This window comes from Micrasema longulum, unplaced genomic scaffold, assembly GCF_059751315.1.
Source record: "Micrasema longulum isolate JH-2025_06_02 unplaced genomic scaffold, ASM5975131v1 h1tg000957l, whole genome shotgun sequence".
Lineage (NCBI taxonomy): Eukaryota > Metazoa > Arthropoda > Insecta > Trichoptera > Brachycentridae > Micrasema > Micrasema longulum.
The window spans coordinates 310432-330555 of NW_028278148.1; the positions used below are offsets into that span (position 1 = coordinate 310432).

Here is a 20124-nt window from a genome sequence, read left to right on the forward strand (position 1 = left end):
GCAGGGTATCTTGATTATTTTTGTTACATGAAGGGAAGATGATCAGTCTTACACTTCGGGTACCCGTCCAGGTACTATGAAATATTCTGCAGTGAAAACACCATTTAAAATAAATATTTCGTATCAACCATGTCGGTATTCGATCCTGACACCTCTTGCATGGCAGGCAAACACACTGACCATTGCACCACGAGGCCGAAGGGCATACTACCTACATATAATCTACAATCTTTCTTCTCTAACTCATATATGTAGTGTCCATGCGGCTCGACTGTGGAATTATCTCCCATCCACCATCAAAGATGTTACTTTATTACCTCTGTTTAAATCACGTCTCAAGAAACATCTCCTTTCTCTTCCTTAATCTCTCCTCCTTACCTCTTTCCTCTCTTTTCCCTTTTCCCATTGAGTAATAGTTTTGATTTAAGGTAATCTATAAACAAATACGTTCATTTCTATTTTTTTATATCTTTAGCTTTATAATCTTTACTTTCTATTGAATATGTTCTGTAACTTGAATTATAAAAATTAAACTATAATTTGATTGGTTAGTTGGAAGAAATTGCCATTTGGCAATAAGCCCACCAATGTACAATGACATAATGTACAAAAAGTTAAATTTTTTTTTTTTATATAAATAGGATTGTGGTCACGTGGCTAGTTTTGCAGACTCATGGATCAGACGTCTGAACCCCACTCAAACACAACGTGATTCCCATTTTCTCAAGAGTGAGTTATTTACAACTTGTTGAAAATGCCCCCCAAAATTGAAATATTTTGATGAATCCTTAGAACGCAAATTTTTCGATTCAAGTCTCGATTCCTCTCCTCCCCGTGACAGCCGGCTATTGAATAGCTAATGAGTCCATAAATTCTACAATATTAAATGATTTATTTAAAGGGCAGGAAAAATAGACTTTTCAGAAATACGATAATAGCTCGTAGGCCGCACAAACATTCAAATTAGGCCATTGTATAGATCTTAGCAGTTTGCCTAAGCTTGATTAAGATGCAATACTTCATTGTTCCTGGACTGGTACCTGGATCTCTTTACCTTCCATGTAACAATAATGATCCATGCACGCCGCAATTGGGATTCCGATGCACCGCTGAGTGTGGATAAGAAATGGGAATGAAACTTTAGATAATTAGGAATTGAAATCTTGAGAGATTAAAAATATTTTGAGTATGTTATAGATGTTTATCTTTTACTTCAATCTCCGTTGTCGTCAAACTGCGTTGTATTTGTTATAAAATATATCTCATCACGTATACTGTTCTACGTTACATGCAATATAAAAGATGAATATGTAATAATAAATGTCCATATCGTCACAGATATAATGTTCTTGTGAACAGAACACAGTGTGTCACAATGCATCACATACAGGCACGTACGAACACTGGCTACCGTATTATGTAGGTTTGTTTGTATCGGGTGCTACTAGCGCGCTTGTGATATAAGTAAAAGACATAAATAATAATAATATTAGAGAGCAATTAATAGGCATTAGTTTTTTAATCATAAACAACAGAGATGGTTCACGTTCATGAGTAAGGCGGGGAGAATCTCCCCGCTCCCACGTCTCGCACCCGATGGGCCCTTGGCGTTAGTTCTGTTCCCGCTGCTTTAATGCGCGTGTTTGATAGATTGTTTTCTTCTAAATATCAACAGCATAGTACAGCGCGGTATAGTACTGTATACAAATACTATAAATGAATAGGATTATTTTAATAGTATTGAGTGACCGGAAAATATTTATTTTATCATTATTTTATTTATTATAAAACAAGAGACAAAGGCAGCGGGAACAAATAACCGAAAAAATTGTTATTATAGTTTTCAATAAAATAAACAATTAAATTCTAAATATGATTTTGTCTTTTTCCCTATGCGCCATCAGGTCCAGATTACGATTTGATGATATTTGGAGATTCTCGCTAACGAACTGAACAACGGATATGACTAAATGGCTAAGTCCACAAGTGCGCACTAGAGATGGTCAGCCCGAGTCGCTACAGTGTCGGTATGTGAAGGTATCCACTAGGATACACAAAGAAGCCCCTCAGTTGACGGTGTTGCTTCTTCCGATGGCGTACTTTCACTTCTTCTTGCTCTTGCCGAGCGTCAGAGTGTGGTGGCTCTGCGTCATCTGCTGTTTCCTGCGGTTAAACTCGATGAGGTCATCTTCCATCTTCTTGCGCGAGTCTTCCAGCTTCTTCTTCTCCTCCGTGTGGTCCTTCTTGAGCTTGTCGAACCGCGAGTGCAGCTGTGAAATCAAATTACAGTATGTGGTGAAATAATATTTTTCATAATTTTCAAAATTCTAGTCAATAAATGGATTACTAAAAGGACTAGACAGGAAGCTGAGGAATATCTTTCGTATATCAGAATACAGTTTTAATTTCATGAAAGACCTTTCTCATTTTATTCATGTAGGTATGTTTTAAAATCATTTTACATATTTTTACACCTATAATATTTCGATGTGACGTGATGTGAAAGTATGTACTATTATGTATAAAATAAAAAATACACTGCCAATAAATAGGAAATGTTAGTGAATGTACTTATTGTATTAACATTTATTTTGTAAACTATGTATTTGTATTATATATCGGATTAAATAAATAAATAAAATAAATATGTACCAAAAAAAATTCATTGTTTTATCAAATAAAACAAACAACTAAATTAAGAAATATAGCATCCAATACGGTTGGGGATATTTGTTTAATTACAGTACAACTCCGTTTACATGAACTCCAGTCATCCGGATTGACAAATCGTTAAATTAAAATATTAAAGGAGATGTTATAGTAACAAATAAAAAAAGGCGTTGGCCTTGTGTGTTGGAGAATTGTTCTGATTTTTATCAGCACCCCCTTTTTCAGTTTAAACTCGTTGCTTGGTACTTTCCACGTAAGCATATTAGGCTATATAATGTATACGCATCAACTCTTAGTCAACGCAAATGTTAGTTTATCCAGAGAATGCGAGTCTTGAACATATAACTTTAAATATTTTACCTTTTTTGCTTGTATATGTAATTTTCAATACTATTGAAATGTTACTTGTGTTTTTTTATACTTTTTGAGCTTGTATTATGTATATGTAGTTTGGTATTGGTTGCGCATATTTTGTTAATTTAAAAAAAACTTTTTTATTCTAGTAATTTTTAACATTTGCACTCTCGTACTAGTTCAGTTTGTATATATACATGCATGTAATTTTTTAACTTTTTATGTTTTTAAATTTTTCTTTCCCAGATTGTATAATGTATACATCATTTTGAATTTATTTCCATACCTAGTATTATGTTTATTTTGTTATTTATAAATATTTTTCATACCCTTTTAATTTGTAGTGTATCTCAGGCTGGAGAAAACGAGATTCAATCTAAATCCACGGAAGCATTTCCTGAGACAGTTTTCACAACAGCTGATCTCAATGTGTGGTCTCAATGGTTTAAAAAATGGACTAGTTTTGTTTCGGCAAGGTTAAAGTGCGCCAACAACACTAACTTTCCTTAGAATAGATTTAAGCATAATAGTTAAGCTGATATCAGCTGCCCGCTTAAAATTACAGTAAAACCCCTGTTTTACATTTTTCAAGGGAGCAACAAAAAAAGTGTAAAACTGAGGAAAATTTTTAAGTGAGGAAATGAAAAATGCATGGAAAAAAATAAATTTCATTAAAATATAATTATTGTACAAGACTAAATTTACTGCAGAAAAATTGTAAGAACTGTCCTGATTGGGGATTATTCATATTTACCATTGATATAAGTAATTAAAAATATTTTGTATTTTTTCAAACAAAACTGCAATGTGTTATATTTTATTGAATTTTAAAAAATACACGCATAAATAATTAAATTTAATAACCTTAAAAACACGAAAAAAAAAAATTGAATTTGCTTAAAATGCATATAACGATTTTTTCCCTAAACACTGGAAAATTTTATTTATATGGTATCACTTTTTTTAGTATGGCAACACAAAATTTCAACTGTCATTTACATCGCTGACTGTTTCATACTTTTATGATTACTGTTTAAACTATCTCCTTTTCACATTATGTGTGTATAACATCAAATAATATTTATATTGCCATTTTTTTGAAATTTTCTGCTTCGTAAATTATTGATGTAAAGACTGTTCTTCCTAAACATGCATCAACTGCATGTCACTATTTAGTAAAACGTCAAAATTAGACACTTAAACAAAATGGTCAATTGCACTGCACCTACTTTGAATTTAGTTTAAGACAATAATTTACACATTTTTTTATTTACCTCCATCTCCATTCACGCGGCGGCGCGCGGCTCGTCTTTTGACAGATTGAATGAGTTATGAAAAAAATTCGACGTAAAACCGGGGTTATGAAAAACGTTAATTGGGGGGAAAATTTAATGAGAATGTATGGAAAAAAAAATGGGACCTAAATATTTCGGTGTAAAAAGCGGGAAAACGTAAAAACGAGGTTTTACTGTAATGTGATAATAATAATAGAATTCAGACTTCTTCAGGGCCTGTATTATAGTGGGAATATAACTGAGTTATCTTAAATTGCCTATAAAGTAAAATAGAATTTTCTGTATGAAAACACATATATTTATGTGGCTTTTTTATCGAAACATGTTCAATCACAGGTTACCGGCCAAGATACTGTTTTTTTTTTTACAAATATGTACATTTTTGAACAGAAATTTCGATTTTACTTTCACTTCCCATTTTAATCGGGGCCCTGAAGTATAAGAATAGTGAATCTATTCAATGCTCAATATCTACGCAATAATTAGCATATAATTTTACATATATAATGAGTAAAATGTGATGGTTTTCAATAAATAATAAAATAATTCATCATATAGAGAGGAAAGAATTAGAGTAACCTCTTTCTCAGCGTCCTTGAGTTCAGCTTCCTTCTCCTTGACCCGCAGGACAAACATTTGGCGCATCTCATCTTCCTTCTGCTGCAACTCTTGGAGGTGGGTGCTCCTCTTCTGTTCAAACGTCTGCTGGAAACTCACCTGTGGAAGATTGATGTAATTAGTAGAGATATTTGTAAATTAAGATAAAAATTTCAAGACGACTAATATCCGGTACTTATGAAAAAAATAATTATTGAAATTGTACAGTACATGCTATCCAAATGAACCATCACACCGTTTCCCCGTAGGGGTAGGCATTGAGGATAGAACATCATATTGCTCTGTCTTTGTATACAGACTTTGGACATATCCATTTGTTGGACTTGGTCATATAGTGTCTTTCTCGGCTTTCTGCATCTATCAACATTCGCATCATATATCTTTTTAGTCATTTCTTATCACGCACATAATACGAGGCACGTTCAGAAAGTAAGCGTACCGTCACCATAACGGGTTGTGGTTTTTTGAGGGTTGGCAACACTGAGTGGTAGAGGGAGATCTCCTGACAGAGCGAGCAGCGCAGGATCACGGTAGTACGTAAACTCATGATGTAGTGTCGTGTCTAGTTGTGTGAAAGGTGTCGGTAAGAAATCCTGCCAAGTGCTGTTATAGCACCTATCTTGAGGTGATTTTCACAAAAATGGCGCTACATAAATTATCTAAATATAATAATAACACCAATATTTTTTTATGAATCAAGATGGTTTACGGCGAAAATGTTATGAACAGAACGAGTATGTTTCAAGTGGTGTAGGGAGTTAAGTTTAGCAATACCCCATTTGCCTAAAAATTTCAGACAAAAAAATCATGTCCTTAGTGTTTTGGGACCGAAAAGGCATATGCCAACGCCCGTCCTTACACATCCTTAGCCACCGAGGCTCTCTTGCACTCATTCGGTTGGAATGTTTTGAACCGTCCTCCGTATTCCCCTGACTCTCAAGAAGCTGGCGGGAGAGTTCTTCCGCTTATTCACGGAAGCAAAATATACGACAGGTAGTGGAGGCAAGGGCAGATATCTTACAGGCTTATTGTCAGAATCAACGTCCGAAAATCCCATCTGCTGGAGGCGCCTTTTGCGGTAGAGTTCGTAGTGGCGGGCGTGAGTCTTCTCGCGCATGTCCTCCATATTGGTACGGATCAGCATCTCACGCAGCTTTACAAAGTCACAGTGGGTTTCATTCTCAACTAGAAACAAATAGCAAATATCAATAAAAACCTAGTTTTATAATTTCACAAAAAGTAAGAACAAAATTGCAAATTGAAAAATTAAAGTTTTCTTCGAAATAAATTTGTTCTTCAAAATACATAGTTTCGTGAATTATATTGATGTGTTTCAGATGAATAAACAAGCTTTCGTACTGGGTCCAAGATTATTTATTTTATTCTTTCACAAATAATTCATTTATTTACATAGATTGAAACACAAGTTCCAGTTCCGTGAAACTTAAGTCATGTGTTAGGCTGATAAAAAGAATGCACTAATATACTAATAATATACAAATATTTGATTTAAATTAAAGTGCCAACTTAAATCATTTAAAAATAATTAAGGAGTTTTCAACTCAAATCCTTCCTCCCAAGGAAAATCCAGACCTGAAAACCCCTCTCATGAAAATTGATTTTGTCCTTGAGGGGTGGGTGATATACTCTTCCAAAATATCAAACACTCGGTGCAATATGGAGAAATGCTTCTGATCAAAAGTCGTGCAGGTTTTGGGTACTATATAATTCATATTCTGTGAAAATCTCACATTTTTTGAGACCTCTCCTTATTGTTGGACCAGAAGTGAAAAATGTTTATTGGAGGGAATATTTGAATGAGAATATATGGAGAACAATAGGACCTGAAAATTTCGGCATAAAAAGCGGGAAAATGTAAAATTGAGGAATGGAAAAACAAGCTTTACTGTATATAAACTTTCTTAAGCTGTTTGTTTGAAATGATAACAATTATTTAAAAAGTTTGATTTTAAATGTGAAAAATCTTTTACCAAAATCCACGATATTGTTATTTAGTTTAACTAATTGACAAACAAACAAACAAACCATCACGCCGTTTCTCCGTAAGGGTAGGCAGAGAGAAAAGAACGCCACAACACTATCTTTGCATACAGATCTCGCTTCTTCTACATTCATACATCTTCTCATGCACTCGCGCCGATTATTACGACTTTTGACATGTCCATCTTTAAGTATTTGTTGGATTTGGTCATGCCATGTCTTTCTCGGTCTTCCTCTATTTCTGCATCCATCAACATTCGCATTGTAAATATTCTTAGCCGTTCTTTCGCTGTCCATTCGTTCTACATGTCCAAACCAGCGCAGAGCTCCTTTCTTGATTTTGTCGATTATGCTTGTCTCAGCCTTACATAATGTACGGATGTTAACTAATTGATTTAAAATATTTTAGAAATAATGTAGTTAGAATAATCATAAATATAATAAATCAATACAGTTTTGAAAATAAATGTTAATTAAATATGTACCTTGAACGGTACCCCACGGATACTGGCGAGATCTCACCATCTTGTTTCCAATACGAGCAAAGTCCGTACTTCCCACAACAGCAAAAGGAATGTGCGAGTTCATAGAACCATTTGTCTCCGATACGGTCTCATCGTCGGTGGGGAACTGGTAGATCTCTACTCCATTGGTTTGGAGCTCGGAGATAATCTTAGCCTGAAAGAAAGAATAATTAAATAACGAGATAAATATATTAAATTACAAGTTAGGTTGTGGTCCCGCAGTAGTATTACAGACTCGGATCAGAGGTTTAAACATCGTACAACTACAACTTGATTCCAATCTTCTAAAGCAGTCAAAACTAAAGATTTATAAATCAAAATGAACACAATTAATAAAGATAACAAATCTCAAACAGTAACATGATTAAAATATCGTTATTATTTGAAGTAACAAGGTTGTGGTTTTTAAATACCGTTGATAAAATCTGTGGTAGTTAAAAATAGCACGAGGATTGGGTAAAACATGACACATTGTTAACATTTCCGAATAAAAATGATTAAAATGTAAAATTTCTTAAACGAGGACTTGAATGAAAATGATCTCGTCGATTTTATTAGGGATTCAGTGGTTTTTTTTTTTGGCTTTTGATTTGTTGATTTTCATTATTTTATCATGCTATGAAATTTTTAAACAACAAGAGCATTTGTAAAAAAGACAAATTGTGCATGTGTTCATTTGACACACTATAAGTGACATGAATCTACAAATTTATCTTTCAAATGCAGAATATATAAATAATTTTTATTTGAAATTTATTTATTAACTATAACATTTTTATTCACTTTCAAAAATAATATATCTCTTTTTATTTATATAATTTATATTGCTGACAATATTTTTTTTTATGCCTTTTGAAAAGTTTGTCCGAGTCTTTCGTTTATTGTCTGGTAGTCAGTTCCTGATTTATTAGTCTCGATTGTCCTCGTCTTGTTTTGGAATGTTGTATGTGGTATTGTTCTGATATTCTTGTATTGTGTCCATATTTATTACAGTTTTTTTCAAGTTTTAGTTCTTTGTCTACAATGATATCAGTGACTAACTTATGACTGAATTTTGAAGATTCTGGTTGAAAAAGTTCATCAACATTTTTATTAGAAGGACTGAATTGAAATTTGACACCAAACTGCCAAAAATTTTAAACGTACTAATAAATGGAATGCATTTTATGGCAAGAAAACTTCAACAAAATATGCAAAGTTTAATAAGGTTTGCGACAGTAATATAAATGCATTGTTAGCAAATTTCTGTAAAATTGAAAACCAATAAAAAATAAAAACATCAATTTTTGTAGCAGATTTTGTCAAAACAGAAAATGCATTAATGGCATTTATAAGTAGTCTTAGCATAACTGACATAATTAGTTCACAAATGAACGCAATTTTGACTATAGAGGAAATTTACAAAATTGAATTACATAAGATATCATTTGAAAATGCATTAATCATGAATTTGTACCTCTATCAAGACGTATGTCTTACTGTATTTTAACTCTGAGATAGAAAATAATCTACTCTGATTATAATTTGAAATCTTCTATGTAAATATGAGTTTTGGTAATCTTAGAAAAATCAATAAATGTATAAAAGTTACACGTTAAAAGTAAATTAGGTTATGGTTCCGTGGCTAGTGTTGCGGACTCACAGATCAGAGGTCTGAAGTTCAAACCCCACTCTATCCCAAGTTGATTTCCAAAATTGAAATATTAATAAGGACGGAAATATTAAAAAAAACAAACAAAGTATTATTTGTTTCTCTGTGCCTGAGCGGATAAAGAGTACAGTTCTGAGTGTGAAATAGAACCAGAAACCTGGACGAGTGAATTTCAAACATTAAAAAAAATTAATACATAAAATACAACATTGGTGGCATCTTAAGAAAGTACGTTGTTTTGGGAATAAATGCATATTTAAAAAAAATTCAATATTTATTTTTAAAATGAATTATTGTTTAATGTGAAATTTTTTATTACTAATAATTACTAATTTTCATTTAAAATTAATTATAAATTTCCATAAAAAAAATATTGATAATTAAATGGAAATAAGTCCGCCTTGTAGTGTAGTAATTTCTAGTAGGATGGATGCGTAATATTGATTTCTATGGTGTTTCTATATGGCAATATTTAATTATTGCTGGACTGGTCCCTGAAGCGTAATATTGATCAACTTACCTTTTATGTAACTAAAATAATCAAGAAATGCTGCAATTGGAGTACCAATGCCCTATGCGCCACTGGGTACAGATAGGGAAATGATGACATTGATGAAAATTTATTTAAATTGGTTGAAGAAAGTAAATTAGTAGTGAATTGAAATCTAGAGGGTTTTCACACCATTTCGGTAGAGGTAGACAGAGAGGATAGAATGCACTTTCAATTTGTCTTTGCATACAGACCTCACTTACTCATGTATGCACATTGATATTGAGATGTCCGTCAAGTATTTGTAGAATTTGATCCTCCCATGTCTTTTTTTTTTTTTCTAAGAATTAACGGTACAAGTACCTTTTACATTACATACTTACATAAGTATTTACAGTGGAGTATATATAGTAACAACTTTTTCAATGCTTACTTAGAAAGAACATAATTAAAATATTGATTCCACACTAAAATGTCTTTCTTAGTCTTCCTTCAATTTCTGCATCCATTAACATTCGTACCAAAAATTATTTCAGCCATTGGTTTGCTGTTCATTCGCTTTACACGTCCAAACCCACGCAGCACTAATTTATTGATTTTGTCGATAATGCTCCTCTCAGCCATACATAGTGAACGGATTTTGACATTTGTATTATGAAAGGCTGAGACATATTTATATAATAAGTTAAAAATCACTAACAGTCCCGCAATCTAAATTTAATTGTTTTTTTAATTTTTAAATAGTAGTCGATTATAATATATAATGATACAGAAGTTTAAAAGTAACCTTGAATTTCTGCAATTCGGTTTTGGAGATGGTATCTGCCTTCGCGATGATTGGAATAATGTTAACTTTGGTATCCAACTTCTTCATACAAACTAGGTCGATTGACTTCAGGCCGTGACCTAAAAACAAGAATGCATCATAAAATCAATAAAAATATAATATTTATGGTGAATTAATTTAGTACATGATTGATCAAATATGAGTGAATTTACGTTAGAATAAACTGAATGAAGAAGTACAGTGGTTTTTAAAAAAAATATGTATCGTATTAACAGCACTATGATTTTTTTTAAAGTTTTGTATTTCTCGAGTTCTCTTCCGCTTCTTCTCGGTGAGTTCCGTTGATTGGTCCGTTGACGGTAAGTAGACAGGAATCTTCCACAACTCTCTTATCATTGGTCGATTCGTACGAACTAGTGACTTCGTTCAAAATAGCTTGTTTTATTAAAATATAGTTTTCATACATTTTCAAGAAACTTTGCAGTATAATTTAAGGCTCTAATTTTTATTGCGCATAAGAAAACATTTTTTGGATCCAATTTCAAAATAAAGCAGCAAGAGTTTATTTATAGATGAATATTGGTACATGAAACCAGTTTTAAAAAGGCAAGTCTTCATGTCATTCAACCAAAAGAAAGTGATAAAGAAGTCGCAAAACTAGATCATGAAAAAATGAGAGTTAATTAGACAGTTATTTATGACTTAAAATGGTATCAAAACAGGTTTTACCATCTGTTAGATGTAAATAAACAAAGTGCCAACAAATATAAATGTACAAGTAAAAAACAGGTTTTAGATAATGTCTTCTCATGAACAGTAAAAATTATAATTTAATCAATTAAAATTGTTATTATAATGCAATCACTCGTGCGAAGCAAAATATGCTGAAAGTGCCCTGGCTTAACGAGGAATTTCTAGTGAGTCGGGGCAAGTTCACAGAGATGAGTAGTTTCTGGTTATTTATTTATTTAATTGACGGACTTATGCAGTCCATTCTAACAATGGTAAATACAATTTCTTAAAATAAATACAGGTACTGATCAAAATAAAATACAACTAAATAAAATTAAAGCTAGGACAAAAAAAGACAGACAGACAGACTGACGCGCGGATTGTAACATTGAGTGCCACTGATTCCAGTAACGATGGTACATCAATTAAGCCATTCAGTAAATTAAACATAAATATAAAATAATATAAAACATAAATAATGATAAATATGGAGTCAGTGTTATTTCTACGTTTTTGCAGACTTGAGATTTTTAACATTGACTCCATTTCTCCGTAAGTGTAGTCTCCCCTATCGAGGCCAATCATCCACGCTACTTTTCTTAGCAAACGATGTTGCACCGATTCGATATGATTTATCCGGCCTACATAGAAGGGAGACCAGATCACGGATGCATATTCTAAAAGAGGACGAACAAGTGAGCAATATAGTATTTTAACTGTGAACATATTAGTAAAGTCACTAAATGCCCTGCTAACAACACCTTTATATTAATTTTATTTTTACATTGTATTAATTTGTGAACATTTTAAATGGTATTCCGTAGCATGTTTATAATATTGGGTAAATGTTTTTGAATAAAAAATATTAAAAATAACACTAGTCATACAATATATTATACAATTGTCATGATTTGACAAATGCAAAAATTTTAAGGTAAAGAATAATCTCTGCGGTAATGACAAAGATGTTTGCATTGCATACGGCGGTCAAGGGCTAAATTTCCAGCGTGATCATAATTAAAATGTGATATATCTAAATTAAGCTCGGGCGTTTTATACTGTAAATCACAACTGTGATTTACAAAAAAAAAAATTGTGTAAAAGAATTAAAATTACATGTGTAGAGAACAAAAAATGAAGATGGTTTTATTTATATTTTGTTATTTATAACATTGTATTATATATTTATTTAATAGACTGTCGAACTAAACCAAGTTTTTACTTGCTCCGCGAATGACGTCACTAGTTCTTTTCGGTGAGTTGTCACGATTGGTGGGTTAGCATCCCGGAAATCTATCACAACACTCTAATATTGGTTAATTTAGAAGTACTTGTCACGTCATTTATCACGAGAAAACATTTTTTACATCCAATTTCCAGTAGCAATGAACTTTTTCACTGTATCACATTTGAATTAATTATAGGTACAAGCAGACTAAATAAAAAAAAATCTACCAATATGAGGAACAAAGGTGGATTAAATACATATATATTTAGAAGAAAAACATACCTGTTGGACATATAAAATAAAGACAGACATGTGTACGACTGTCATGATACGATGTCAAGGATCTCTTGATCTTAAGTTCTTCCTGAAGATAGGCTTCAAACTGGGCGTCAATGTAGTCCACCACAGCCTTAAAGCTGTCATCCTTATTGATCTGATCTCCATAGCCGACAGTATCGCAGATTGTAAGCTAAAATGTAAAACAAAACAAATTTAAAAATTGCGAAGCAAAGATTACCGAATGCGATCTCCCGATACGATGACAGGGTTACAAATTATACAATCAGAAGAGAATGGAAATCTGAGACTGGTATTAAATATTATGTCGTTAAGATGGATTGGTCTTATGGAACAAATGGGTGACGAAAAGAATGGAAAACAGATATAAATGGCAAGGATGGACGGTAACGTAGGATGGGGGTGGCCAAGAAAGGCGTGGCATTATCAGATAAACCAAAATCTGATCGTGTCTAAAGCAAATACAACCGAGGGCGCGAATGACAAGATGAATGAATGAAAAAAATGTTGAGAATGTATGTGAGGATAAACGTAAGTAGTGTTCCATCCTTTCTGCTTTGTAAAAAATAGTCGCATTGGGGAAATTAGGTTCTATGAAGATTTATAATTCTTTTGAGACATGAAAGGTTGAAATGAAGACATTATTTTATCTAACATTTTTTATTAATATTGTCTTAACAAACTTAATAATAATTAAGGATTGATTTCGTTTTCCTTTAAAATTTTGATGCAAATAGAACCAATATTTCAATATAAATGAAGTAAAAGCTCAATGAAAAGACATATTTTGTTAGATAGAACCTTATTTCCCCAACGCGACAAAATAGAAATAAAGAATAAACGAAAATCAGTTAATATATAAAAAAAATGTACAGAAAAACTCCTCGCGTTTTGTTAAAGCGTAGTCAATACGCATACAAAAAAGGATTAAAAGTCTGGAAAATGAAAAGTTCATAGGAAATTACTTCAATAAACTGTATTTAAAGTCAAAAGTGATAATATTTTGAATAAAATCACTAAAAAACATGAAAAAAACATTTATCAACGCTCACAGCGCAGGCAAATAAACACCTTTAGCAGAGCTCTGAGAGCAACTGGCGTTCTATGGCAGTGGTACTCTCGCTGGTGAATATATGGTAGTATAGAGAGTGAGTAATAAAGAATATGCGAGACAATAGTATATTCAAAACTGTATTATTTCATACGTTGCAACTTGTGACAAATTGGTAAGCATTTGATTGTATAGGTGATTTATTTCTGATAAAATGCTTTTTCTGTGATCCATAAATGGTTATTATTTGAAAATAAAATATTTTTATCGATACAAAAATGGATAACAAAGGAATACTGAAAATTTTAAACCAGTATTTTTTATATTTACACAGATACAATGGAGTCCTGGTACCAAACCTGATGTATGGGAGCAAAGTATGGACTTGGAAACACAGGGATTAAAGTAGGCTGAATGCTGTTGAAATGAGATCTCTCAGGCGAATGTCTAATAAAACTATGTACGATAGATGCACAAATGTCAAAATCCGTATATTATGTGAGGCTGAGATAAGCATTATCAACAAAATCAAGAAAGTAGCTCTGCGTTGGTTTGGAACTTGGAGAGCAAATGAACAGCGAAATAGAGGGAGGCCAAGAAAGATGAGGGCATAACCAAATCTAACAAATCTTTGAAAATGGACATGACAAAAGTCGGAATAATCGGCGCGCGTGCATGAGAAGACGTATGAATGTAGAGGGGGCGAGATCTGAATGCAAAGACAGAGTGATATAGGGTTCTATCCTCTCTGCGTACCCCTAGGGCGAAACGGCGTAATGGTTTGTTGGTTTATAAAAGTTGTTAGATGCAATGTGTATTAGCTTCACATCACCTGTAAGGGAGAGTTGAGAGGTGTGTCGTAAATAATTGTAGTTATAAAATTAAATATAAAAAATTACAGAATGTAATTAAATAACAGTAGTCTAACAATGTTTGAATTGTTTTCAGGCGTTGCCTAGTGGGTGATTTGGTTCAGCCGGATGAATCTCACCCCCGTGATAAAGGTTTCAGCTCTTTTACTTCACAAAAGTTAACAGATGGAAGAGTTGAGGAAATGTGGATGTTCAAACATGGGCAGAATGGTGAATGTTAGTGTGTAAAGTGGCCACTTAAACCAGCCAATGACAGGTCATAAGCCCTGTAAATGCCTAGACTTCCATATTCCATTCTCAAAAATATTTTCCCCCTCGGTTGAAATAAATTTAAACAGTAATCTATTTTATTAGATACAATAATACAAGTGACTTGTTATTAATATTCAAAGCATTAACTTTGTGGTCAAACATTTAGTACAAGTAATTTGGTTTATTTATGATAATCATGCTGGTCCAATAAACAAACAAATAAATATGAAGTATGTTTTTCAACCATTCATTTGTTAATTTAAACAATCACAAGTAGGACTGAGTACAAGAGTAATATGAAATAAAAGTACTTAAATTAGTCAGTACCTTAATTGACAGTCAACTAAGTACCAGAGAAAGTAATTTGAAAGTTGTTTTAGGTAAAAATACATGACTTATGTAGACTTTGATGTATCAACATTTATTTATGGGTAGTTACCTAGGTACACAGAGAATAACATTATTATTTACATAAGATAGATGAAAAAAACAGAAAACATTATTACAAATCTATGTCTTGTTGAATTGAGACATATACATTAAAAGAAATATTGAAAATCTACGTAGAGTCCATTTAAATCTTAAATGACCTTTGCTTTATGTGTGCGTAACAATAAGTTTTCAAGTATATCATTCCAGTGTGCCTATTAACACAAATGGAATTGTTGATTTCCCTTTGTAATATGGGTCTTGGTCTCAACGTGCAGTCTCGATAACTTAAAAAATGGGCTAGACTTGTTTAAGAAAATTTAAAATACATCACCAACTATTATTACAGTCCTTAAAATATAGCTTGATTAAAATGACAGCTGCCAAACTAATGTCACTAGTGATGGGAAATTACCGATCACTGATCATGCAGCGATCAAATCGATTTTATCAGTTTTTTTATGCAAACATGAAACTCTGTTTCCGAAACTTTCCGGAACTTGCAAAAACAAGCCTATTATAGTGTGTTTAAGACAATTATTTACAAAAAAATAAGACATTTATACTTTTTTTCACGAACAACATCAAATGAATTACTTTTTTATTTGATCGATTTACATTGATTAATTTGTCTATTTCGAACATTTTTGGAAAATGATGTAACCTTGTAAGAACCTCGTTAAAAATTATGTTTATTTGAGTTTTTTAGTTTTAAAGCTGATTTTATATAACTGATTTATATTAGATTTATACGTCAAACTTAGCTTCCTTATACTTCAGCGCCCTTGAGGTGATTTTCACAAAAATGGCGCTATATAAATTATCCAACTATATATATATATATAAACTTAGTATTAAAAAATAAATTAACATGCCAGATACCAATGACTTTTCGTGTGTCAATAAAAAACACCTTTTTTTTTTTTATTTATTTACAATTTTAAAAAACCCGTGAGGGTTACATTAGAAATTTTATATTGTCTAGTCATTTTATGTCTCGTCTAGTCTAGTTAGTTCAGTCATCATGTGCTTTTTCAGATTGATTTTAAATTTGTCTCCTTTAAAAGTGTTCATGTAGTAAGGTAAGTCGTTGTAGTGTTTAATAATAATAATAATAATAATTATGGAAAACGTATATAGGGCCATTTTCGTAAAGTCGCTAAGTCCATTATGTAGTATTTTTGACTGTCCTGTGTTTGTCTTTGCTTCTTCAATATGATAGTGTTGTTGTTGTCTGGTGTTATATTTGTGTATGTCAGCATTTTTGGCTAATATTATGTCGTTGTCTTGTATGTTTCCCAGTGTTATTTTGTGCACAATTTTAGTCAAGTAGTTTATGTCAAACTGGTGTGTTTTTTTGTACAGTTCCGTCGTAGAGGTCAGGTAGGGTAGGTTGTATGTTAGTTTAAGAATTTTATTTTGTTGTCTTTGTATTCTTGTTATGTCTGTCTTGTTACCAGTTCCCCAGAAGGCGATCATGTAACTCAATTGACTTTTGACATAGGCTTCGTACATCATTATTTTATTATTCTTTCTCGGTATAAAATCTTTAATTTTGTAGAAGAGGCTATGTAGTGATGCCATTACTTTAGTGAGTCCGTCTATGTGTTTTGTCCATTTTAATTGTCTGTCCATTGTGAGTCCTAGGTAAGTCACATAGACGTTACTACAAAGTTATGTCGTCACTTTTGCCGACAACTGTCATTCTAATCGAGCTATATTTTAAGGACTATAGTTAAAATAGATTTAAGCATATCAGCGTTCAGCTGCTTGCTTTAAATAAAAATAACATGTTCTATGCAAACCTTAAGTCGGACATTGGACTCCTGCAGTTCATACGTGTGTGCCTTCAACTTCACAGTGGGCAGAGAATGGGGGCTGGGAGTAGATTCGAAACTCGTATTGAACAAGGAATCCATGAGAGTGGATTTACCCAACCCAGTCTCCCCTGGGAAATAAAATAAACATGGGTTAACTATAATCAGGGTTTATTCCGTGCCTGGGCAGGTTGATGTAGCTCGGGGTGCAAGAACCGGAACCCAGGAAACTGTTTTGAAATCGGTAGTCATCATCCCTTATTCGCAACCGGAGGTGCACAGGGCCCTATGTTGGTAAGCTATACGCAATGCTCGCTTTCAGGTCATAGTGCTCTCCGAAAATATCTTCATAGATTAAAAAAAAGAGATAATGATTGCTGCCCTTGCGATGGCCTCATCTCTCAGGACTTCCTCCATGTATTACACGACTGTCCAAAGTTTGACACCGAGAGGTTAAACTGCAAACAAATGTAAGGTCAAATTTTTGAAAACTTAGAGGAAGTAATGAAAAATGAAGTCACTGCGGAAAGATACATTGACTTTCGAAAGACCTTAGTTATATTTTGTTTTTTAAATAATAAGGAGGGTAATACCATCCCAAATCAATTATAAAGTATGGTATTACCAGTTGGGGCCTTTCTTGTAAAACACACATTAAAAAAATTCAAATTTTACAAAACTCAGCTCAAAAATTAATCTACAGATCAGCTGAAATTCATAAGGAAGAGGCATCTGAACTTTTAAAAAAGCAATGGTGCCTGTCCGTAAATGCTATTTATTCCACGGCTGAAATTTGTTTCTAGATATCGATTTGATAGTTTCTACCAGAAAAGGTATATACATACACATAATACAAGGCTAGCACAACGTGAAGGCTGGTCAGTACCGAGGTTTGTAAACAAGTATGGCCAAAGAACACTTCATTATACAATTACTAAAATTTTTAATAAGATTCCTAAGCAGATCTGAAAAGAAAATGTTGACAATACTTTTAATGTGTAACAAGGCTAAAAAAACGGGCAGTAAAACTTTAAATTTTTATGATTTCTTTAACTATTTTTCCTTGTAAAGGAAAAATAAGAAACTTGCTGACAAGCCGGTTTCGCGGTTTTTTGGGTTCCATTATTTTTTCTTTTATATTTTCTATTCATGTTTACCTTCTTATATAAAAAAAATAATTTTAAAAAAGGAACGGACCCAAACCTGTGAAAGATAACTGTTGTGCAATATATACAAACTAGGAAAAAAAGTTTTTTTTAAAAAATAAAAATTCATACACAATGTTTTCAGATCATCTGTTATGTAAAAGTAAGGTGATAGGTCTTATACTTCAGGTGCCAGTCGACGGAGAGTTGAATCCATCTTTTATATCAATATGTAATGTCGACGTTGCCAGGATTTGAAACCGGGACCCCAAGTATGGTAAGCGAACGCACTAATCAGTACACCACAAGGTGGACTAATTTCCACTCTGTTTCCCTTTTGAGATTTTTGCCAGAGAGTAGACACTGAGTCAAAAACACCTATCTAGAATTTTATTTCTATTCATGTAATTAGTGGTTGGAGCATTTTGCTCGAGGTCCAGAGTTGCATTCCTAGCGAGGTCCAGATGGAATATTTATTTTACACAGCGATATTTCGCTGTCTCTGGACAGGCACGTGAAGCGTAAGACTGAACAGTTTGCCTTCACGTAGCGGGTGATCTTGATACGGTGCGTCTAGAGTGCCGATGCAGTGTTCCATCGGGTGCGGATAGGGATGAGATGATCATGGGGATGAAGATGATGGAAATGTAACACTATCTGGAAAGTAAATTCACTTACCGATGCACAGAATGTTGAACACAAATCCATTTTGAACGCTTTTGTTGACAAGTTGGTCGGGGAGGCTGTCGAATCCGACATGGCCCGACAGTTTGAGATTGCGAATATGGGCCTCGACCTGAAATATCCAACAAACAGTTAGAACAAACGGACATTTCGGGCGACGGTATGCGACCGTAACTGTAAATAATATTCAAACTCGGCCGTGTCCTGAAAATTTGTGACAGCTTAAGGACGTGACTCAATTTTCTCCACGACTGTTTCACCGGCGAAGCGCGCTAAAGTGCGAGAACGACAGGGACAGAGCGAGATTTCTACCGAGGATGCGATAGAACAACGCCCTGGTTTCTAACACAAATTTAGAGATGAAATAACATATTTTCCGATATAATTTCACTATACACTCGTATCCGAGATGTTCAACTCGGATAAAACGAAACTTTTATGGCTAAAACGGGCGTATTTGATTGAAAATAATGAAAATTCGGAGAGCTCACCCGCGATACGTCCACATCCATGGCGGCCATGTTAAAAACAAACAGCGCGTCAACCTAACGGCGAAGGCCGATTTTTGTCAGACGGGCTGTCATGTCTGGCAGTTGGCAGCCCTCGCGAATCGCATTGCATTATTTCAACATGGCAGATTGCGGCAGCGGTGGAGCGTCGCGCGAGTCGATAAAATAATGTTTTTACGAGTTTGAGTGATCAAAAGTGAGATTTTTCAGTGCGAGTTTGTGAATTGTGACTGCCTCTATCATGGCAGACATGAAAGTGCCGCCGTTCAGTGACATAAAGAGGCCGGAGGAGGTGGTGAGGATGCCCATGAACGATAGCCTGAAATTCGCCGTGCTTATCGGCTTGATTGAAGTCGGACAGGTGACCAACCGTGAGGTGGTGAACACCGTGCTACACTTGGTAAGTCCTTATCACCCGCTGGGTACCTGTTATCAGCGTCACGTCTCGACATCGATCTGTTATGAGCGCCGAGACACGCCACCGACGGGCCGCGGTTTGACAGATGCAACCTTAAACGTCCCACTATCGCGAAGACACAGCCTTTATCGCCAATCCTACGTGCATCTTATCCACGCCTGCCCGTTCTTTTATTTACACTATTTATTTGTATTTTATCGAACGGCGAAACCATCCCGAGCCCGATGGGAGAATGTTTTCAAATACGTGTCTTATTGTTTTCTGTTTTCACACACTTATCTATTATTTTTCTACTAAACA

At 33.7% G+C, this 20124-nt stretch overlaps 1 protein-coding gene across 2 annotated transcripts; it reads right to left on the bottom strand.

Annotated features, from left to right (window-relative positions):
* Nucleotides 1–1180: 1180 nt before the first annotated feature.
* Septin2 (septin 2) lies at nucleotides 1181–19489 on the bottom strand. Of its 2 annotated transcripts, XR_015823339.1 has the most exons (10): nucleotides 19389–19489; nucleotides 18892–19009; nucleotides 17057–17199; nucleotides 12633–12819; nucleotides 10391–10509; nucleotides 7424–7616; nucleotides 5959–6122; nucleotides 4899–5036; nucleotides 1706–2270; nucleotides 1181–1661 (listed from the first exon to the last, which is right to left on the bottom strand). XR_015823339.1 is itself a non-coding variant. In XM_088232212.1 (9 exons), exons 1-9 carry the CDS (start codon nucleotides 19416–19418, stop codon nucleotides 2103–2105), a joined length of 1260 nt encoding a protein of 419 aa, XP_088088338.1. In that variant the 5' UTR covers nucleotides 19419–19489; the 3' UTR covers nucleotides 1181–2102. The 2 variants fall into 2 exon arrangements, 1 of the variants encoding a protein (XP_088088338.1); XM_088232212.1 differs by having other exon boundaries at nucleotides 1181–2270.
* Nucleotides 19490–20124: the final 635 nt, after the last annotated feature.

Coding starts and splice junctions, on each gene's coding strand:
- Septin2 (XM_088232212.1), bottom strand. CDS start 19,418: ATGGCCGCCATGGATGTGGACGTATCGCGG. Junction 19,010..19,388: donor TGGATGTGGACGTATCGCGG/GTGAGCTCTCCG, acceptor TGGATATTTCAG/GTCGAGGCCCATATTCGCAA. Junction 17,200..18,891: donor GTTCAACATTCTGTGCATCG/GTAAGTGAATTT, acceptor TTTATTTCCCAG/GGGAGACTGGGTTGGGTAAA.